The 24,777-nt window shown below is 37.7% G+C and overlaps 1 protein-coding gene across 6 annotated transcripts in view; it reads right to left on the bottom strand.

Moving 5' to 3' along the window:
• LOC126248551 (GATOR complex protein Iml1) overlaps positions 1-24,777 on the bottom strand; it is a 637,798-nt gene that overhangs the window by 520,874 nt on the left and 92,147 nt on the right. For all 6 annotated transcript variants that reach the window (XM_049949630.1, XM_049949665.1, XM_049949640.1 and 3 more), the window contains exons 7-10: positions 22,139-22,326; positions 21,849-22,045; positions 7,169-7,236; positions 4,233-4,451 (exon numbers count right to left, since the gene is read on the bottom strand). In XM_049949630.1, the coding sequence (XP_049805587.1) occupies positions 4,233-4,451; positions 7,169-7,236; positions 21,849-22,045; positions 22,139-22,326 (672 nt within the window). The remainder of the gene's footprint in view (positions 1-4,232; positions 4,452-7,168; positions 7,237-21,848; positions 22,046-22,138; positions 22,327-24,777) is intronic.

Here is a 24,777-nt window from a genome sequence, read left to right on the forward strand (position 1 = left end):
TTAGAACAGACCCAAATTATATTATTAAATATCTTAAAAAACAAACTGTAATGTCATTGACTAAAATAATGTGTAAAATCTTAAAAGAAGGTAATTATTCACATTGTCTGAAAACATATGTAGTCAAATGAGTTGATAAGAAAAGAGATGTAGCATCTCTGGATAACTATCAACCTGTATCTCTTATACTTATAATATCAAAAATAACAGAAGGCTGACCGGCAGAAGTTCAGTGAAGAGCGTGACTCAAAAGTGATAAACATTCCACCACAACCTGAAATGTACGAAACCTTCATCAAATGCTTCCAACAAATTTCGAGGAAAACTATTCCGAGAGGATGCACAACTCAGTATGTTCCAGGCATGTCCAGTGACTACAATCTGTTGTTAGAAAGATACCAAACTCTCTATGAAGAGAATCCATTTGCAGAAGAAATGATCCAAGCTGGTGAAATATTGCTGCAAGCCATTTCAGCATCTCGCAAGGCCAAGAGGAGTAACCTGGTAGAGAACCTCGACATGAAGCTGAACAGTAGACAAGCCTGGAAATTACTTAAAAACCTGAGTGGCAACCCTGTAAAATCACAAGACAATTTAATGAGTGTGACTCCTGATAAAGTGGCAACCCAGCTCCCGCAAATCAGCAAAATAAAAGGACGGACTCCCAAAGAAGCTCTTCAGTGCGACCCAGACATGAAGCATTATTTTCTTAGGGATCCCTTCAGCATGGCTTAACTCGAAGCTGTCATCTCCAGTTTGAAGATGCATAAGGCTGCAAGTGTCAATGACATTAGACTTGTATCTAAAAACAAAGATTATGTGACTTACCAAATGAAAGTGCTGGCAGGTCGACAGACACACAAACAAACACAAACATACACACAAAATTCAAGCTTTCACAAGCTTGAATTTTGTGTGTATGTTTGTGTTTGTTTGTGTGTCTGTCGACCTGCCAGCACTTTCATTTGGTAAGTCACATCATCTTTGTTTTTAGATACATTTTTCCTACGTGGAATGTTTCCCTCTATTATGACATTAGACTTGAACAGATAAAGAATTTCGGCTGTAAAATGATGGAGTGGTTACTAAGCCTAATGAACACATGTGTCACCAAGCTACACATCCCCAAAAATGTGGTGGAAGTCTCGAGTCATTGCAATACTTAAGCCTGGGAAGGAACCAAACAATCCAAAAAATTTTTGACTTATCTCCCTTTTATGCCACACCTTCAAGATATTAGAATGGCTAGTACTTAACGAAATCGGTGCCAGCCTCGAAGTAGTTTATCCCACAACAAGCATGCTTTTGTGCTGGCAAATCATGCTGTAGTCAGATCTTGAATCTAACAGAGCACATCAAAGACGGTTTTGAGCGTGATGAGATTACTGGAGTCGCTTTTGTTGATCTAACAGCTGCATATGACACTGTGAATCATAGGAAACAATGTATGACCTTACTAAGGATATCAACTAACATCCCTTATCAGCACCTTCCTTCAGAACAGAAGATTCCAAGTTTCATTACAGCATAAGAGGAGTAGGTGGCGAACGCAGAAGAACGGTCTCCCCCAAGGCAGCGTGCACACTCCAGCACTGAACAATATCTACACAAATGATCAGCCAATACCAACTTCATCTATGCCGGTGACACAGCAGTAGCTGTTTAGGGGCCAGCCTTTAAAGAAGTAGAGGGAAAACTGTCTCTAGCAATGGATGAACTCTCCAAGTACTATTATGCCAATCACCTGAAGCCCGATACCAGTAAAACTCAAGGAGCGCCTTCCACTTACTAAACAGGGAAGCGCAGCAAAAGCTGGACATCACATGGCAAGGAGAGCAACTGAAACATTGTCCAAAACCAGTCTATCTAAATGTCACACTGAACAGGGCTCTAACGTACAGGCAGCAATGTCTAAACATGACACAGGAAGTCATTACTCACAATGGGATACTTAAGAAGCTGATTGGCAGCAACTGGAGAGCCAATTCGCACCTTCTAAGCACTTCTGCACTTGCACTTCGTGTATCAGCCACTGAGTATGCTGCTCCTGTGTGGGAAGCTTCCACTCGTACTAAGCAAGTCGATATTGCAGTCAATGATACTGCAAGGATCATCTCAGGTTGCTTGAAGCCAACACCAATGCAGAAACTGTATCCGATTGTTGGAACAGCCCCACCCAACATCTGGAGGGCCATTGCTGCAGACAATGAAAGAACAAAGCAGGAGAATCACCACTAACATCCTCTGTATGGTCATCAGGCTGCAAGATCCCACCTTAAATCCCGCAATAGTTTCCTTGCTAGGATTGCGCTACTGGAGGGAGCACCAGAGGATATTCGACTTGCAACATGGAAGAGCTCACTGCAAATAGACGTCTCACCAAAAGAAGAACTAGCTCCTGGTGCAAACCTACAATACCCTGTATGGAGGTCACTCAACCGAGTGGGCGTCCCCCGATGCAAGACCAACCTGAAGAAATGGGGAATCCTTCCAGTGAGCACTGGCACCTTTTGCAACTGTGGAGCTGAAGAAGATCCAAGCCACCTACTTGTACGCCCCCTCCAGAACAACCCGTGCACACTACAAGATGTGTACAAAGGAAATGACAAAGCTATCACAGCTGCTAATTTTTGGAAATGCTGACAAGACAAGGAAATGAATGAATGAATGACAGAATATTGAAGATGAGCCAAGATTTTGAAGCTAATGAAAGCTAATGATATACTTAGCTCCTCACAATATGGATTCAGATTCAGAGTCTCTACAGCCAAAGTAGTTGAGAGTATGGTAGCAAAGGTATAAAATTTTTTTGAAGATAAAGAGAGAATCTGTGAAACGCCGTTGGACCACAGGAAAGTATTTGATATGATCTTCCGTAACATTCTTATATGTTTATAAAAAAAAATTTTAAAAATTAAAAAAGCCATGAAACAGACTGCCATAATTATGTATAGAATGCCTCCAAGAACTTCCTGCTGTCTTCTTGGGGATACTGAACACTACCTCACAAAACATCTATTCAATCACAACCTTCATAACTAAATATTCTTCTCACTATGAAACAAGTGATACATACTTCAGCCATTAGACAAGAAAGAAATGTGACTTACCTTGTGACATGAAGAACTTATTTCTAGTTCAGGAAAGTGTAAAATACACTAGTGCCACAACTTTAACTATATTCCAAGTTATATTAAGTCCCTACAAGGTAATAATCTATTAAAAAGTAAGTTACAGGAATTTTTCCTTGAAAAAATTGTTCATTCTCTGTATTGTAAACAACATGTATGCAAACTACTGTAGCATAAATTACATGCAAAAGATAAAATACATATTTTGACACATTCCACACCTTGAATCTACATGTGCTAATGGATCTATGGACTAAATACTTTTTTTTACAAAATAAACACTTCTTGTGTCTCAATGAAATTTAGTGAAAATGTGTTGTTTTTTATCAAGGTGCTGAACATGCAGCAGCAATTTGCTATACTAATATTTGTCTCAGTTGCATTAGTAGTTACAGAGATCTGTCTTTCAAGAATTGGTTGCCTTGAAAAAATATAGAGAAAACACTGGAAATTGCAGAGAATGAATATGTAGCACTGTAGTTACATTCAATGTTTTCAATAATTAGCCTCTTTCCAAAGCCATTTACATGCAGACAAAATTGTGTACAAGGCAACCAAATGAAGCGAATATATTAGTCATATTCATATGCCATTGTTCTACTTGGAGAAAAAATTTCTCCGAACTGTGCAGTAACACACAAAATAGAAGAGATAATAGAAAACTATTGGCAAGTCACACAATTTTCATAATAGTGTAAGCAGCACTCTCAGTGGTATGCCCAAAGCCATCCTCAGTTATGTAATGGAAGAATCACTAATGTCGAATCAATCCCAAAGTCAATCAAGAGAATGCTTGTCAGAATAACTTTGGCTACTTAGAAAATCTGAACGACTGAGCTCCAGAATAATTTTGAATTAACATTTACAGCAGATTATTTAACCTTATAATAATAATAAACACAATATAGGCAATGTGTTACTTCTCTATTCAAGTATCACATTTAAGTTAATGAACTGACTGACAACTTATAAAATTCACTGACTGCATAAAATAATTCCATATCCACAATAAAACCTTCAGATGAGTCAGAGATTCTACAATTATTCTGCACACTATGACTTCATTTCAGAATCTGATAGTGGAATAATTCATATATTTACCTTGCTGTATGAACAGGAGGCAACTGAAAAACCTGTGCATCATAAGCATCATAATCAAACAATGAATTTGGCATACAGTCATCTTCTTGAAGCAATTTTGATTTTGCTGCCTGGATCAGCCCATTGTTTGAAACAGTCAGTGGTTTGCTTCTCTTGGGTGGTAATTTGATTCTTGGAATAAAATTTGAATATGCTACCTTCTTGTTTGTGGAATAGAAACTGTAAAAAGAAATGTGTATATTATCATTTCATTCTAACAGATAACTGCATGAAATTTACAATTAGTGGAATAGAAACTGTAAAAAGAAATGTGTATATTATCATTTCATTCTAACAGATAACTGCATGCAATTTACAATTAGTGCATTGTTTGAAACAGGCAGTGGTTTGCTTCTCTTGGGTGGTAATTTGATTCTTGGAATAAAATTTGAATATGCTACCTTCTTGTTTGTGGAATAGAAACTGTAAAAAGAAATGTGTATATTATCATTTCATTCTAACAGATAATTGCATGCAATTTACAATTAGTGCTTACAGGAAGCTCCTAAAATTGCTACCCTCTTGGAGGGCTTCAAAATGTTAAGCAGGAATTTATGCTTTCAAATGTAAAGATAATATGCATAGTCCTATTTTTTAATATCATAACCTGTAGTAAATATGAAACACTATGAAAATTTTCAAATTTATTAAACGAACGAACGGCACAAAATGGATTGTCATACAGCTTGCAGAGGCCTTTTCAAAGATATTGCAATTATTACAATAACTTCCTAACAAATTTGCTGTGAATGACGAAGAGGTGATAGTGATTTACACAATCATTACACAAAACACAAGAATATTTTCCATGTTGACTTTGGCTCCTTGTCTGTATTCAGAGTGGGGTGTTCTGGTGTGAAAGTCTTCACACAAATTGCCATCTGACATAAAAAATAAATTAAGAATCCCTATAAATTCAAAAGTCCTGATAGCTGCATGACTTGTGGCAATGCTCCTTGGAAACAGGCTCCATTACTGTGGAAAATACATAATTGTTGTTCGGTGATAAACATCAAATAATCACATAGACATTAAACCACCAATAGAAGGTAATGTGAGTGAAAAAAGAGTATCTTTTAACAAAGCAGCACCTTAGCTATTAATTTTTGTTGTGTTTAACTTGATTAAACATAAATTGTTTATAGAACTTTACGTTCCAATAAATACTTTCCTATTTATCACCGAGTGCTTCAGAACTTCATCAACAGTCAATTTTTAACACAGCGGCTAACACTTGTTTCATTCTGTTATGTTTACTTTTGTTCGTTTCATATCTATGAGGTCTCCTTCACATGTGATCTACAGAACATGATGAATAGATAAATGAATAAATGAACTGTTCTTGTTATAAGAACTTGGAATTTCTATCCAATTCCGCCATCAACCTCTACATTTTCTACTGTTTTCTCAACTTATTCCATGCAACTCCTTTGGTGGTTCTAAATTTAAGATGCATGTATCGATTTCTCTATTTCCTGCCCCTTATTTTTTTTATCAGAAGTAACATCTATTACAGACAAACGATGATGATGATGATGATTATGATGATGATGATAACACTAATCATAACTCACTCATTGTACCTACTTCATTATTAAACAATGGAAAGAAAGAAGGATGGACATTGAGTGTGGCTCGTAAGCAGAGCGTGCAGTGTGGTTTGTAAGGCAACAAGAGAAACACAGGAAAGAAAAGAGAGAAGAATGGCTTTTGAAATAATAATGATATTTCCCTGAGATTATGTATTATAGTTCACTACTGCAAAAAGAAGTAAATAAATAGCAACTTAGTCACACTGGCACATAGCAATGATACCTGTATATTAACAACAAGAAATGTCACAGAATCCAAACCCTGGGTATCTAATCCTAATTTATTATTTAAGTTAAAACAGATTCATAAAAACATCATAGTTCTGCAAGAAAGTCTTTAGTATCAAATAAAGAATGGAGCAATTTGTAGCATTTTTGTGTCGCTTGTTAGTTTTCGGCTGCTGTTGGTTTATTTATCAGTTGTCATTTTTTGTTTGTAGTTAACTGTTGCTCTTTGAGATTACACATTGTCATTTTGTCATTTGGAGACAGACTTTCTTGCAGAACTATAATCACTATGTTTTGATAATTACATACAATATGATTTCATCTTTCAGTTTCCAGAACTAAACTTTCATTCTCACATGGTGTGGAGTGAATGCTGAAATGAAACTAACAGATTAAAGCTTCAATGGCAGATAGTGTCTCAAAACCAGATTATGCCATTCACAAGTGAAAATCTGTCCAATTTAGTTTTCCAGATGCTGTTGCCCAATAAATACAAAATTTGACACTCTATATTTGATGTGAGTGGTGGTGGTTAGTGTTTAACGTCCCGTCGACAACGAGGTCATTAGAGACGGAGCGCAAGCTCGGGTTAGGGAAGGATTGGGAAGGAAATCGGCCGTGCCCTTTCAAAGGAACCATCCCGGCATTTGCCTGAAACGATTTAGGGAAATCACGGAAAACCTAAATCAGGATGGCCGGAGACGGGATTGAACCGTCGTCCTCCCGAATGCGAGTCCAGTTTGATGTGAGTATACAGTTCAAACAATTTCTTAATGTATTTCCCAATGAAGTTGAAGCAAAGTAGAAACAATACTTCTCCCATGTTATAATGACAAATGAAGCAGAGGGCTTTGCAAATAGTTCTGATATGCATTCAGCTATTGCTAAATTTTTTCTGTGAAATTCTTCAGAAAATGAAAAAACTGTGGCAGCCAATTACATTTTATTTTCTTCTGCTGTCACTTACTGTAAAGTGTACTTACAAAACAGCGAAGTAATATTGAAAAGTAAAATAATATTGTCAATACTACTCTATAAATGAAAGGATAAAATAAATGTAAATTTGTACTTACATACCTCAGATTTATCCAATGTGGCATGCTATAATCGTCTCCTGCACTGAAGAGTGTGTCTTTATTGTGAAACTGGAAAAAAATATAATTTTTCTGTACTGTTCTCAAGTCATTACTTCTTTCATTATCTGCACCCCCCCCCCCCCTCTCTCTCTCTCTCTCTCTCTCTCTCTCTCTCTCACACACACACACGCGCGCGCGTGCGCACGCACACACACACACACACACACACACACACACACACACACACACACACACACACACAGAGAGAGAGAGAGAGAGAGAGAGAGAGAGAGAGAGAGAGAGAGAGAGAGAGAGAGATTTAACAGATGGAATAATAAGAGGAGTTCAAAAGGGATGTCTCAGATAAAAAAAAGAAACAAAAAGAAAAACAATTTCCCCAAAAGCCACATGCAGAGAAAGGCACGTCAGTTCCTCATAACAAAATAAGCAAAACATCAAAACTGTATTAACAGAATGACAAAATGAGAAGCAATGCCAAATGTGGTGAGTTAGTCACTGGAAAGGAGAGGACAGGGAATGGGGGGGGGGGGTCTGTACACTTGCAGCAAATCATTCTTTCACTAACTCATTACTTTCTTCCTAAATAATGAATCTGAGATACAATGGAAAATACTTGGTTTCTGACAGGTCTCCTTAATTATCACATTGCCATAGTGTTATACCAATTCCAAAATAGTTCATTACACTGGAGTTCATCACTTTTCTCTGTCATCATTTCATGAAAGAAAATAGTCTCAAGGCTCATCCAGTTTACTGTACGAATTTGCTGATTTACATGTATACCACTGAGCGAATCAGACAAGATGCAGTTATTGCTATGATCCACTGCTTGCTTTGTCCCCAGGCTCTCAGATATTAATGCAAGCAATGGTTTGTTTGCAGCATTTATATAATGACTAGCTGAATACCCAGCATTGCCTGGTATGTATTTATTCCAATCTTCTATTAGCCCAACTCCTGCCTCCTCCCTCTATCAATTTCCTCCTTCCCTGCCAACTCCCTACTCTGTCCATCTCCACCACCCCCCCCCCCCCCCCTCTTTCTGTCCACCTCCTCCTCAGCCACTCACTGTCCATCTCCTCCTGCCCCTCTATCTCCATCTTCTATTCCCCCTCTCTTTGTCTGTCTACTTCTACCCCTCTGTCCAAGTCCTTCTTCCCTCTGCCCATCTTCCCTCCCCCTCTAATACCATCCCCTCTTCCCTGCTCTCTTTGTCTATCTTCTCCTAACCCCTCTCTCTTTCCATCTACACCTCACCTTCTCTCTGCCCATCTCCTCCTCTTTCCTCTCTCTTCCTCACCTTCTCTCTGTCCATTTCCTCCTCTTTCCTCTCTGTCCATCTCCTCCTCCTCTTTCCTTTCTCTGCCCATTTCCTCCTTCCCTTTCTCACTACAACTCCTCCTCCCTCCCTCCATCCATCCATATCCTCCAACACCTATCAGTGTCCATTTTCTTCAGCCCTTCTTTCTTTCCATCTGCTCATCCCCCCTCTCTCTGAGCATCTTCTCCTCCCCGTCTGTCTTTGTCATCTCCTCCTCCTCCTCCTCCTCCTCCTCCTCCCCCCAGTCCTCCTCCTCCTCCTCCTCATCCCCCCCAGTCCTCCTCCTCCTCCTCCTCCTCCTCCTCCTCCTCCCTCCCCCTTAGTCCTACTCCCCCTCCACCTCTCTCTGTCCATCTCCTCCTCCCCCTCTCACAGTCTTACTCCTCTTCTCCCCTTCCATCCATCACCACCACCTCTCTCTATCCATCTACACCTGCTCCTGCCTCCCACTCTTTCCATCTGCTCATCATCCTCTCTCTGTCCATCTGCTCCTCCCTGCTCTAAGTCCATCTCCTCCTTCCGTCTCTCTTTGTCCATCTCTCCTACTCCCTCTCTTGGTCCATATCCACCCCCCTCTCTACATCCATCTCCTCATCCCACTACCTGTGTCCATTTCCTCCTCCCCCCCTCCCATCTGCCCACCTCTTATGCCTCCCTTCTGTCTTCACCTTATCACACCCATTCCAATAGAAAGTTGCTGCTGCTTACCCCCAAAGGATTTCTTTCCAGATAGTACATAATATGTGTACTACAATTAATAAAAATCAATCCAGAGCTTTACAAGGAACTTTTTAGCCATGAATTTGCCAGCATACACACGTCACATATTTCATGTGCGTGTAACATATTTCACACATGTCTGTACACATATTTCAACTGTATCTGTATTAAAATTCGCCATGCAGCTTTGTTTTCATGCAGCACAATGTTTATTATGCCATATTTCCAGAAATTTGGGTCATACAGTGGTATAATTCTGCAGGTACACCCAGGGGTATATGTCGATACTGCCTGCAAAATGTGTTGTGAATAAAGTTAGTAGTAAAGACGTAATAAATTAAAATATCATGCACGATTCATGATTCAGCAGTTTTTCACGTGTCTAAGTATTTATGATACCATTATCCCTGAACTCTGTGTCGTGCAATGGTTTAATTTTGCTGGTACATTCAGTGGTATATGTGGATGCTGTCTGCAAAAGTGTCACAAATACAGTTATTAGTACAGAAGTAATAAATTAAGATGGCATGCCTGCTGCTCCAGTTTTATTGCATGAACAGAAAAACTACAGTAGATTATAAACTTTTCTTCCTTTCATCATTTTGTGAGAGCTGTCAGCAATAAGGAGTTACTTAAGGTTTGAAATTGTGTTAAAATTTACTTTCTCATTTTCCAATACTGGTTTAATATAGTCTGGCTATTTACACATCATGAGCTATGCCACTTTTTCAGGGCTAGTAGTTAACACGCACGCACGCACACACGCGCGTACACACGCATGCACACACGCACGCGCACACACACACACACACACACACACACACACGCGCGCGCGCACGTACACACACACGCACACACACACACACACACACACACACACACACACACACACACACACACACACACACACACATGACACAGTGGAGTAACTTGATGTGGCATAGACTCAAGAAGTTGTTGTAAGTTCCCTGCAAAAATATTGAGCCATGCTGGCTCTACAGCCGTTCATAAATACGAAAGTGTCGCCAGAGCAGGATTTTGTGCATGAACTGGCCTCTCAAATACATTCTGAACATGTTCAATGGGATTCATGTCGAGCAATCTGAGCAGCCAAATCATTAGCTTGAAGTGTTCAGAATATTCTTCAAACCAATCGTCAACAATTGTGGCCCAGTAACATAGCATAATGTCATCCGTAAAAAATAGCACAATTCCACCCATAAAAATTGCATTGTTGAATGGCTGCATATCTCTAAGAAGCGGAACTTGACCATTTCCGATCAACAATCGGTTCAATTGGACCAGTGGACCCAGTCCATTCCACGTAAAAACAGCTCACACCATTATGCAGCCACCACCAGTTTACACAGTGCTTTGTTGACAACTTGGGTCCATGGCTACAAGGGGTCTGCACCACACTTGAACCCTACCATCAGGTCTTACTAACTGAAATCAGGGTTCATTTGACCACATTACAGTTTTCCAGTCATCTAGGGCCCAACTAATATGGTCACAAGGCCAGGAGAGGTGCTGCAGGCAATGTCACACTGTTATCAAAGCCATTCATGTCGGCTGTCTGCTGTCAGTAGTCCATTAGCATCAAATTTCTCCACACTGTCCTAAATAAAAACTCGTTGAATTCTCTAACAATTTCCTAAATGGAATGTCCCTTGCATCTAGGTCCAACTACCATTCCGCATTCAGCTTCTGTTATTTCTCGCCATGCGGACATAATCAAGTCAGAAACCTTTTCACGTGAATCACCAGAGTACAAATGAAGCTCTTCCAATGCATTTCACTTTTATATATTGTGTATGAAATACTACTATGATACGATATGATATGTATATATTACTGTCTCATGACTTTAGTCACGTCAGTGTACATACATATATATGTACAATCATTTTTGTAATATGTTTGGATTAAATGGAATGATCAAGTAGTCTCAGTCATAGGTAAAGCAACTCTCAGACTTTGGCTCACTGGAAGGGTAATGGGAAAATGAAACAATTCTGCAAAGAAGACTATTTAAAAATAAATAAATAAATAAAATAATTATTTTTAACTCATGGCAGATACGTAAAGATATATGCCAATTAACAGATGATAGCCAACTTACAAAAACCAAAAAACCAATATTAAGTGAAGAAGCTAGGATAAGTACTTCAGATCCCTAGGTATCACTCCCACAGCGTATGCAAAGACAACATCATACTAATTATCATAGTGTACACAGAGGCACTTAGTCATTCTTCTCATGCTCAATATGTGACTGGAATAGGAAAAACTGCCATCTCCATGCATTTCTCAGTGGTTCACAGAATATGTAGCTAGATACAGATTAAGGCTAGGACTAAGTGAATTATGTCCATGGACTTTTGACCAACCGAAGGGGACTTAAAACTTACTACACAGTTTCTCAGAATTTCATATGTTTGAATCCTCACAAGCACCTCAAAGCTAAAAGTTAATTTTCTGCAGAGAGAACATGTCTGCAAAATGCGAGTGGTTTTTTGTATTAATTAAAGATTTTGATTTGATTTGGTGCAATAGTGGTCTTAGCCTCCTGTTGTCCACACAAAAACTAAGTTTATTGTGCTGAATCTCTCCATGTCATTCTATTAACACTAGGACTGCCGAGTGGTCAATTTGACCACTTCTTATATTTTAACATGTTATTATTCGGTCAATTTCTAATCTATGCTGTTGTGAGTTAAAGACTTTTCCTAAATGTTTATGTAGATCATATAAATAGTCCAATATTCATTTTATCTTCATTAGTTTTCTTTGAATGACCACTTATACTTAAAACCACCGAGTGGTCACTTTGACCACAGTACATGTATATTTGAAAACAGATTATTTAAAGATTGTTGTGCGTCACTCCCCGGATTTATTCTTAGCACTCATCTACAATGTACTAAATATGTTGGTTACTGAAGTTTATTTGCATTGTTTGAATTTAAAAGCTCAACAATGCAATATGTCATTTATTGTTTGCTATTGGGTTTCGCATAAACAAGACTGATTATTTGAGTACTGGTCTCAGAGCAGTAGACATGGCTCAGATGTCACAGCGATACAAACCATGGCCATGGCCACTTTCAGATGAAGAAATTGTCACACTTTTGTATGAATCAGATGCTGAAAATGATCCTGAAGTTGAGGACCTCGTGGAAGATTCTACAGATGAAGATTACCAACCTGTCGCTAATGTGGAGAGTGACAGCTCCGAGACTGAGGATGAAGGTAATTTACATTCACTTATATTATTATTATTATTTCTTTCTTGTCTCAGACGTTATGTCTGGTTAAAAATGGAAGGTGATGCGGACCTTGATCAAGCGTGACTTACTTTTAACTGTACGGTATATGTTACATTGCATTTAGGAACTTTCGGGTAATTGAACAAGTGTCAATAATTACAGATTTCTGTAGTTGTATATATAAGTTTGGATGTAGCTGTATTGCATTGATGTACTGGTGGATATTGTGAGATATGACTCCTGTAGTTGATAGTATAATTGGTAAAATGTCAACTTTATCCTGATGCCACATGTCCTTGACTTCCTCAGCCAGTTGGATGTATTTTTCAATTTTTTCTCCTGTTTTCTTTTGTATATTTGTTGTATTGGGTATGGATATTTCGATTAGTTGTGTTAATTTCTTCTTTTTATTGGAGAGTATGATGTCAGGTTTGTTATGTGGTGTTGTTTTATCTGTTATAATGGTTCTGTTCCAGTATAATTTGTATTCATCGTTCTCCAGTACATTTTGTGGTGCATACTTGTATGTGGGAACATGTTGTTTTATAAGTTTATGTTGTAAGGCAAGCTGTTGATGTATTATTTTTGCTACATTGTCATGTCTTCTGGGGTATTCTGTATTTGCTAGTATTGTACATCCACTTGTGATGTGATCTACTGTTTCTATTTGTTGTTTGCAAAGTCTGCATTTATCTGTTGTGGTATTGGGATCTTTAATAATATGCTTGCTGTAATATCTGGTGTTTATTGTTTGATCCTGTATTGCAATCATGAATCCTTCCGTCTCACTGTATATATTGCCTTTTCTTAGCCATGTGTTGGATGCGTCTTGATCGATGTGTGGCTGTGTTAGACGATACGGGTGCTTGCCATGTAGTGTTTTCTTTTTCCAATTTACTTTCGTCGTATCTGTTGATGTTATGTGATCTAAAGGGTTGTAGAAGTGGTTATGAAATTGCAGTGGTGTAGCCGATGTATTTATATGAGTGATTGCTTTGTGTATTTTGCTAGTTTCTGCTCATTCTATAAAGAATTTTCTTAAATTGTCTACCTGTCCATAATGTAGGTTTTTTATGTCGATAAATCCCCTTCCTCCTTCCTTTCTGCTTAATGTGAATCTTTCTGTTGCTGAATGTATGTGATGTATTCTATATTTGTGGCATTGTGATCGAGTAAGTGTATTGAGTGCTTCTAGGTCTGTGTTACTCCATTTCACTACTCCAAATGAGTAGGTCAATATTGATATAGCATAAGTATTTATAGCTTTTGTATTGTTTCTTGCTGTCAATTCTGTTTTCAGTATTTTTGTTAGTCTTTGTCTATATTTTTCTTTTAGTTCTTCTTTAATATTTGTATTATCTATTCCTATTTTTTGTCTATATCCTACATATTTATAGGCATCTGTTTTTTCCAACGCTTCTATGCAGTCGCTGTGGTTATCCAATATGTAATCTTCTTGTTTAGTGTGTTTTCCCTTGACTATGCTATTTTTCTTACATTTGTTTGTTCCAAAAGCCATATTTATATCATTGCTGAATACTGCTGTTATCTTTAGTAATTGGTTGAGTTGTTGATTTGTTGCTGCCAGTAGTTTTAGATCATCCATGTATAGCAGATGTGTGACTGTGTGTGGGTATGTTCCAGTAATATTGTATCCATAATTTGTATTATTTAGCATGTTGGATAGTGGGTTCAGAGCAAGACAGAACCAGAAAGGACTTAATGAGTCTCCTTGGTATATTCCACACTTAATCTGTATTGGCTGTGATGTGATATTATTTGAATTTGTTTGGATATTAAGTGTGGTTTTCCAATTTTTCATTACTATGTTTAGGAACTGTATCAATTTAGGATCTACTTTGTATATTTCCAATATTTGTAGTAACCATGAGCGGGTTACACTATCAAAAGCTTTTTGGTAATCAATGTATGTGTAGTGTAGCGACCTTTGTTTAGTTTTAGCTTGGTATGTCACCTCTGCATCTATTATCAGTTACTCTTTACATCCTCGTGCTCCTTTGCAACAGCCTTTTTGTTCTTCATTTATAATTTTGTTCTGTGTTGTATGTGTCATTAATGTCTGTGTAATGACTAAAGTTAATATTTTGTATATTGTTGGTAGGCATGTTATGGGGCGATATTTAGCTGGGTTTGCTGTGTCTGCTTGATGTTTAGGTTTCAGGTAAGTTATTCCATGTGTAAGTGTATCAGGGAATGTGTATGGGTCTTCAATGTAACTGTTAAATAATTTAGTTAGATGTGAATGTGTTGAGGTGAACTTCTTTAGCCAGAAATTTGATATTTTATCTTTTCCAGGGGCTTTCCAATTGTGAGTAGAATTAATTGCTTGGGTGACTTCATGTTGCAAAATTATCACTTCAGGCATTTGTGGTATCATCTTGTATGTGTCTGTTTCTGCTTGTATCCACCGTGCATGCCTGTTATGTTGTACCGGGTTTGACCATATGTTGCTCCAGAAGTGTTCCATGTCTGTTATGTTTGGTGGATTGTCTATTTTAATGTGTGCGTTATCTATTGTCTGGTAAAATTTCTTTTGGTTTGTGTTGAATTTTTGGTTTTGTTTCCTTCTATTTTCACTTTTTTTGTATCTTCTAAGTCGTTTGGCCAATGCTTGTAATTTCTGCTTCTTTTCATCTAACTGCTCTATCGCTTCTTGTTGTGAGATTTTACCTAACCTTTTTTGTTTTTTGTCTGATATTTCATTTCTTATAAATTGTGTCCGATGTCTTTTCTCAATTTTTCTATTCTGATCTGTAGCCTGTGTTGCCATGATGGTTTTGTTGGTTTCTTCTGGGTCTTGGTTGGTTCTGATCTCTGCCTAGTGTGTATATTTAGTGTAGTGAGTGCTCCTATATAAATCAGTAGTTGTAACTCTTCCATTGTTGTATTTTCATTTATTTTGTTGTGTATGACTGTGTTGATAGTTGTTGTTGTTGTTTCGATTTGTGGGTTATTTGGTGGTCTATGCAAGAATGGTATAATGTCTGTATTTGTGTCTTTGTATTCTATATATGTCAGCTGAAATTTTTCTTCTATATCTAACATGTGTGTCACTTCGTGTTCTATTTGTGCTTGTTCTGGTGGCTGTCTTAAGATTTCGTTTCCCTCTGACTGGTGAATTGATGCGTGTTGTTCTTTGTTTGTTTGCTCTGGGATGTTTGAGGCCATTACTGTATTTTCGTCTTCTTCTGATTACACATTATTTTGTTCTAGTATTTGTTGTACTTGTTGTTTGATGTTTTCTAATTCTGACTGGGGTATCCTGTTATTTTTGATTATTACACGGATCTGATCAGCTAGTTGTTGTTCTGTTAAAAATTTTAATTCTGGGTATCTGGTAATAAATGTTGTGTATACTTGTGATCTGTATCCAGTTGTGTTTGTTCCTAAGTTTGTTGCTTGGTAATAACAGAACATGAGGTGTTGGTTAACTTCATCTGACCATCTCATCCTCTGTCTTTGTTTTCCTTCTAGAGTGGTTGCAGGAAGCATATCCTGCAAAACACCTCTATTTGGATTTAAATCATTTTCCGTGTGGCTAGCAGTGTCGTTACCATTGTGGACGGGCATAGGGTTCAAGCGTCATCCCCGACCATGACAGCGCTTGTCCGAGGCTTCATTAGTTCTGTTCTGAACCAACTAATCACACTAAAAGGGGGGTTAGCCCTATTAGTGGTTTGTTCTTTTCGTCACCTTTTACGACTGGTAGAACATACCGGAGGCCTATTCTTTTCCCGGGCCTCCACGGGTTTTATTATTATTATTATTATTATTATTATTATTATTATTATTATTATTTTTACTGTATGAATAATGATCACTATTATAATAGAGCTGACATTTCTACTGCTACTTCTGTTACTGCTATTTTATTGTGTGGTATGTTATCTTTATAATGAGTTGTAGCTTTCTAATTGTCTCTTTCCTCACGCAGTTGTTGAACCAGGACCAAGCAGTAATATAAACAATGCTAGAGAAGGGCCTACCCGGGGAAAAAAAAGAACTGCACCTCCTGTAAGTGGACCAATACAGAATCGACATAGAAGAGGAGAATGAAGTGAGGGTTCACTTCCAGAACCTGGCTCAAAACTCCTGGGGAAGGACGCGATCACGGAGTGGACTGCAGTAGACTTCGGTGTTACTACTCCAGGTAGGATAGGTCAACAGAATATATTGAAAGAAACACAGAGACCTACTCTACACGCAAAGAGGCACGTCTCAAATGATAATGTTTCAAGTGCCTGGCGCCTTTTAGTTGATCAATCAATGTTGAAACACATAAAGAAATGCAGAGAAGCAGAGGCACAACGGCTTCTTGGAAATGATCCTGGAGTTTGCATTTAGAAGAATTAGATGCATTTGTTGCTTTATTATATGTTCGTGGTGCACTAGGTGCCAGATGTATTGAAGTAGATGAGTTGCAGTCGAAAAAGTGTGAGTCCCATTTTTCACTGACACAATGAGCAGAAACAGGTTTCGAGAAATTTTGAAATATCTGCGTTTTGATGAAAAAAATACACGGTTGGAACGTTTGAAAAGTGACAAATTTGCACTTATATCAACTACTTGGAACCATTTTATAGAAAACTGTCAGTTGAATTACATACCCGGATCAAATGTCACTGTGGATGAACAACTTTTCCCCAGCATAACCAGGTGTTTGCAAAAACAGACATAATGTCTTATGGGATAACAGTAATCAGTGATTTTATAATGTTACTTAAAATCCGTCTTGATTGCAAATTTTTTATTCATATGACCGGTTCTGAATGAACCGAAACCTGTCATATGATTAAAAAATTTGCAATCAAGACGGATTTTAAGTAACATTATAACCAGGTGTCCGTATTTGCAATATATGCCGAATAAGCCTGATCAATTCGGAATCGAATTCTGGCTTCTAGCAGATGTAGAAACAAAATATCTTTGTAATGGGTTCCCTTATGTAGGAAAGAATGAACAGAGGGCACCTAATGGGAAACTACCAGAACAAGTAGTAATGAAGTTGGTAGCTCCATATCACAATAAGGGGCGAAATGTAACTACTGATAATTTTTTCACTACGGTCACACTTGGGGAGAGACTGGAAAAAGAGAAAACTAGTCTTGTCGGCACTATCAAACGTGCAAGATAAGAAATTCTGAATACTATAAAAAAATGAGAACTCCTCTTTATATGTCTGTTCTCTTGAAAAGGGAAGGTGGTACTCTGACTGTTTACCAAGGGAAAAAGAACAAAAATGTTCTTCTGTATAGCACCATGCACACAGATGTTGAAATACAAAATAATTCGAAACACCTTCCCGAAACAGTGAGCTTCTACAATAGCACAAAATTTGCTGTAGATGTCTTGGACCAGATGACGAGGAAATATTCTGTCCGCTCTGTTACTCGTCGATGGTCTGTACACGTATTTCACAACATCCTTGATTTAGCAGCCATCAATGCATGGATAATTTTCAAGCTAGTGACAGGGATCAAAATAAGTAGGAGGAATTTCATCCTAAATCTAGCAGAAGCATTACATAGAGCCTATATGGAAACCAGAAATCAGGAAAGGATGCAAAGGGATGGAAAAGAAAAGGAAGAAAAGGATGATGGTGATGATGAAAGAGAAAAAGCAGAAATTCCTGCAAAAGTAAGAAAACTATGCCAAACAAGGAAACGCAGAAACATGACAAATGAAGTGTGCAGTAAATGCAAGAGAACTGTTTGTGGGCCATGTACATATAAAGTAATGAAGACAGTAGTTTGTAATGCTTGTAAGTAGGATTAGGTACTATACATGGTCATATTTTATGATAGGTCTTTCTCTTAACATATTCATAGGTACTTAGTTTCTCCAGTAAGATTAATTTCTATTAATTTTAAAACTACTGCAATACAATTAGTATGGTTGCAGATAAATATTGTGAACTATGTTCTTTAATATTAGTAATATTATGTTCCCATTGTTGTAAAATACAATGATACTGTTATAAAATGTAATTAAAGTGATACATTGTTATCAAGGTCATTAATATTTACATTAAACAGCACAGCATGTACTTACAACGAAAGTGGTCACTTTGACCACATCGGCGGTTCTAAGTATAGTACTAGTTCCAGCGGTTCTAGTGTTAAAGCCAGTCAGTACCCTAGATGAGTTGTAGGAGTCCCTTTACTAGGTCCCTGTTAGATATATATAATCTCTTCAGGAATTAGTAACACAAATGTCTGTGCCTTTTGGCATCCAGTGCATTACACTGTAAAATTGCATTTGATGCGATTTCAAACCCCACAACACAGTCTACACTGAGGGGCTTCTTTCGCTATTCACTTCATGTATAGATGTTTCTTGAAGTTCACATGTCCAGTTATTACACTTACAATGAGTTAACTAAAGTTTACCAAACACAAAACTATGACTCATTATATGATTACACTTGCCATCAACTTCTGCAGACAGGTAGTTACGACATGCAGCTACTGACCATTAACAGCTTGAAATACACAGTACACTGAAGTCAGTTTTTGGCTTTCTAGAGCAAGGCTACGACACAGTTTTTCATCAAAACAGAGATCTTGGAATATCAGCAATGTTCGTAGACTGACCGCAAGAGCCTTCTTTGGTTGAAAGGAAACTCATAACTCATTTTGGTTGGCTAGTCTCACAGTCACCTTACCCCCAAATAAAAGCAAATGGAGAGCAGTAAATTGAACTTTTAATGTGTATATTACAAGTATACTGTCCAGTTCAATTACAAATAAATTTGCACTCGCAATGTGCCTGAATGACATTGTTTTGACAAAACTTTGTGACAAGATGTGTGAAAGTAGTAAAATGAGCAATTAGAGCAATATGAGTTCAACAACTTGGAAATAGTTGCAAGAAGGCCACTTAGAAGTTGTTACAGGGTATTTTATCTCTGCTAAATATTGTTAAGACCTTAAAAACTTATTAAGATGATTCCACTGGTAGATCTATGTTTATAAACAATGTTCTGTATTTCTTGTATCTAACAATCAAGGCTGATTAACATGCTGATAGCAAGGCTCCACTGTGGTGGTGTTTAACCTTTATCCACAATGAGCATTCCTATTAAGCCTGTGAGTGTCACACTTTTCTATTTGATGCTCTTCTTTTTTGTAGCAAGCGAAAGCTGCAAGAGTCTCTTGCAGTAGTCACAACTTAAATGCTTGCAAATTACCAATACACTACTACCTTTTGTTACATTCAAAGTGTTGTCTGTTCTAACTATCACTCAGTGCTTGTCATTCCACAGAGACAGGCTCCCTTCGTAAATGAACAGAGGACTACAGGGACAGGGCACAGGATGGGGGGATGAGTGGGCAGTATAAGTGGCATTTGGGGTGTGGACTAACATACCCTTTTCTGGATGCTGTTTCAGTATGCACAAGTGACTGTTTTGTAATAAATCATCAGGATCACTCCAGCTGACATCCAGATTAGTGCCTTCTTTTCAAGACCACCTTCTATGAAAGATCCAGACTTGAGGATAACCACTACAAAAGAATGAACATTTTAAGGTTTCTTTCTATGGTGCCTATAATGGGCAAAGCAGCTAGAGGACTACCCATTCTTGTGGTGATAAATATACTCCAATAGCAAGTGTTCCTCCAAATCTTGACACTTCACTGTAGAAGCTCATAGAGCCCATAAGCACTAACAAGGAACCCCTTGAGTGCAAGCTTGCAAGATCAATCTTTGCTAAGGCTCATTTGAAAGTGTTGTGTTAACATTTAAGGCAGGAAAAATATTAGTTGCTGATGCCTCACCATGTGCATGAGTAGAGCAACAGAAAACAGGTGTCCAGGAGGTGCAGATGTCAGCCTTCTATGGGATGTATGTATTACACTTCACAAAATGGACATTCTCAACATTCAAGAAATGTTCAAAATGAAACCATTAATTTGCACCATGAACACTGAATGAAAAATGGCACACCACAGAGATCACAAAGGTTTACACCATATAGGTGCCAAATGGATCAGTGACCATGTACATATTTAATCGATGGTCTGAATTCAGTACTTCACGCACATGACACATGTTGTCATTGGTTCTTGATGTCAATGGCTCTCAGGAAGGGGTTCATCCTCCACACTCTCTTGGCCACCTTCAAAGAGCTTTGACCACTTAAAAACTGCAGATTGAGGCATGCTTTCATCCTTGAAAACTTGGCAAATCACGGCCAACGTCTCCATACCAAACTTTCCCAGTACAACGCAAAATTTGATGGTGTACCATTGTTCAATAGTTTGCTGCATTTTGCACTTGCATAATGTCACTCCACAGGATTCCACAAAAAACACAATCTTGCTTGAACCAATGCTCGCAGACGACAGGCACTTGGTGCATGTTGATGGTCACCCCCCCACCCATTCCCAATGGACATGTGCAGTGCGAGCACGCTATGGCATCCAGTCACGTCAGTAAAAAATTGTTCCCGATGCTTTTTATAGGGATCCTGTATCTTTCACATGTCAGTTGATTCAAATAAGAACAAGGGTTTGTCAGTATTGCATCAGTGTCTGTACGATGGATATAATTTGACTTTTTCTTTCTTTTTTTTTTTCTTTAAGTGTCCCATTAAATTATTAACCACCTTCTTTACTTTGTACGTGAATGGTAAGGAGGAAAAACATAACACAAATTCTCAACTTGTTATGCAACGCAGTATAATGTTCTCAAAACAGTTTTCTGTGTTCAATTCCCCCCTCACCCTCACCCTTCATCCTCTCCCTCACCCTCTCTCCTCCATCCTCTCCTTCCATCTCTCTTGTCCCTCACAATCTGTTTCCTTTGCAATTCCAGCTAATACAGTTACTTTTTTACAAATCATTTCCTTTTCTTTAACAGTTAAAGAAAGACAACAATTCCAACAGTACATAAGTACAGGCATTTTTGTTATTTCAGTCTGCTGTATTCTAACCAACATTTTTAATCTTTCTATTGTAACTTTCTAGTGCATTACATAATGTTATCTCCATTGGTCCAGACTGGAACAGTGAGATGACAGTTCAAGAACAATACCCATATATCTGTTGATGGAACGACAGAACACGAAGAACTGTAACCCAACATAAAACAGGCAAAACTACCCAACACGTGTACAGAAATAGCAAGGAACAGCATGAAAACAGAAAAGACCTGAAACATGATAGAAAATTAATTGTGGTACAGCAAGGCAAAGGGAGCAAATTAATTTATTTATATGACGGATATATGTAGAGAAACGAGAAGCTGAATATGAATGATGGGAGGGGATAAGAACAGCAACATGAAAGTGAATACAAAAAGATCAAAAGTAGGAGACCAGTACTTACCTTCAACAGAGGTACTGCATGTAGTGGCTGTTCACCAACACAAACTAAGTCACTACCCACACCGTTATCAATAATTCGTTGTTTAGTAACATTAGTAAGTTCTCGGTCAACTTCAAAAACACCGACTCCTGGTGTAATTACTACCGACAATTGACCAGTTCGATCAAAACTGCGATCCAAGTAATGCTTTTCAAACACTGAAATAATGATTACATCACTCGCTATAGTAAGAAAATTTCACAAAAATATATCACAGGCAGCATGGATTTAACAGCAAACACCAATATTACCATTGAGAGACATGTTTAACACTTCCAGAAAATTTCCTTGAGCAGCTGTAGAATTCACAGCCTTTGGAACATGTTCACCAGGTCTTTTGTGATACTCTAGAACTATTTTTTGATAATCAGTAAAAAGACGTCGCAACTGGACCAATATATTTGTCCAGTCTTCATAGCGCTCATTCTGGACAGCAACTCTGAAAAATCAGACAACAATGGTACAATTACACAAATTCTAGCACGTGTAAATTTTTCAGAAAATTACCTTTATTATAACCACTAGCTACTCTTCCATAAGAAAACTAAAATGTATGAGATAAATAAATAGTTTCACAATATTTACAAAATAAAAAAATCTTGGTCAGTATAAGGTTTATTTGAATGCAAAGCTGATGTCACAGTTGTACAGATACTTTTACTTATAAACCATAATTGACCAAAAGAAGGGATTGGTTGAAAGTAGAACATATACCGAGACATTAAGGAACTGTCAATATGGTAATGGAGGGAACAGTGGGCTGGGAGGAGGAGGGGAGGGAGGGGGATGGGGAGAGGACTGGGGGGGAACTGTACAGGGAGACCAAAGCATAACCACAGCAAAGTATCAGTCTCGAGACTCACTGTTTCCTGTAACCTTTCACAGCATTATCTATGGACACATCGACACCAACCTGGTCGCCAAAAACAAAAGCAAGACTCATCACTAAACACCACCTAAGATCATTCAATGGACTAGTTGGCTCTGGCTCTACAGCATGCAAGTCTCTGTTGTCTGAGGTGTGGTGCGTGCACCAGAAAACGCATGCCAAAATGTGGGCAACACAACCTTCAACCTTACATAAAAAATTAGAGCTATACACATAAAATAACAGGTCACATTAATTACCTTGCACAAATGTGCCCAGTACTGAACACAATAGTGATGAATATCCAAAGCTCTCAGCTGGTTATTACTAAATCAAATTTTTAAAATCAAGTTCAATGCCCTCACATCGCCAATGGCAGAAAGGCAGGCCTGAGTTAATAAGTGTGATAGCAAAATGTTGAACATTACTAAACAACAGTGTTTTGAAACAAATCTGCAGACAGCATCAGCACACAAACACTGGACTGTTTAGTAAGAGTGAAGAAAGCACTTAGTTTCAGACTCCCAGGGAATATATTATTATAATCACACATGGGAATAAATCATCTCAAACAATGACACTTTCCTATGGTGGTAGGCGACGTACAGTTATCTAAGACTGAAATGTATCTGCCTCACCACACAATCCAGAATGGAACACAGCTGAAAAGAAACCTGAAAAGAAAAACTACAGATAGGATGGAACATTGTGTCACAATAAAAATTTGTCCATTTTCATCTGATCTAACTGGTACCTAAGGCCATGTGACAAAACAGCTCCAACAAAAAACTGCAAAATATGAATATAACACACACTAATATTTGTGGGCAGTGCAGTTATGTAGATGTATTGATCCACAGGCATACTTGTGGAAATGCCACCTGCATCACACTAACAATAAGGCAAAATTCTGGCATAGTTAAATAAAACATCACGCAATGCAATAAGATTATGGATTTATTGCATCCAAAGAATTGAACATTTAAAAATAAAGAAGACCACAGGAATGTGAATCTTGAGTCACTCTGCAATTTATATAATAGAACATGCAAACTCTACCCTGGAAGAATACAAAAGTGTACACTGAAACAGAATTAACAAAAGAAAGAGTGTACAACAGATATGGAGAAATATATGGCAAATTATTCGAACTAATATTGCAATAAAATGAAAAATGAAGGGGACGAGATGGAACATTGTACCAAGATCAAAAAGGAATACTTAACTGTGTCTTCATTTACATGATGAGTCTGCAATTCACAGTTAAATGTTTGAAAGAGGTTTCTTAGAATGACATCCATATTACTTTTATCATTTAGTGTATTATTATAAATTTCAAAAATGTTACTTAACTACTACTCCAAGTAGAGAAAAGGTGAAAAAGAAAAAAAGGCAAAAATATGAAAAAGAAAGGAAGAAAGAGAGAAAGAAACAAACTTGTGTTCAGTGTTATCAATGGACACACACGTTGGCGTGACTCTACTGCCATGTCAAAGGAAGCTGCAAACACTGTCAGTGAAGATTAAAAATTATGAAGCACCCGAGTACTACGTTCTTAATTGGCATCAACCTGTATCCAAAGAGTCAACCTTTCAATCATACAATATGAGAAACCCTACACACAATACAAGGTGTAATTTCTGTGTTACCAGTATACTTCTATATGTTAATTTTTGATAATAATATTACTATGTTCAATAACTTGTAAGTTAATAAATATGTATACACCTGACAGCACTCAAGTATGAGGGAAAACTAAAGTAGTACAAAATACAGAAGTAAAAACTTTGTCATTGATGGATCAATGCAAGATCCAATGATGGCAACTTAGATTTGCCAAAGCTGATCATCATAAATAAAATTATAATTAGAAATCTTGGGTGTTGAAATTTTTACTTCTCTTTTTCATAATAAAAAATTATTTTATGAAAGAATAATATTTATGCTCCCATGTCCCACACACTAGTAATTCAACCTTTCTCAAATTCCTAAACATGGTGATACACCGCACATGCATGTCCA

Source organism: Schistocerca nitens, chromosome 1, assembly GCF_023898315.1.
Source record: "Schistocerca nitens isolate TAMUIC-IGC-003100 chromosome 1, iqSchNite1.1, whole genome shotgun sequence".
NCBI lineage: Eukaryota > Metazoa > Arthropoda > Insecta > Orthoptera > Acrididae > Schistocerca > Schistocerca nitens.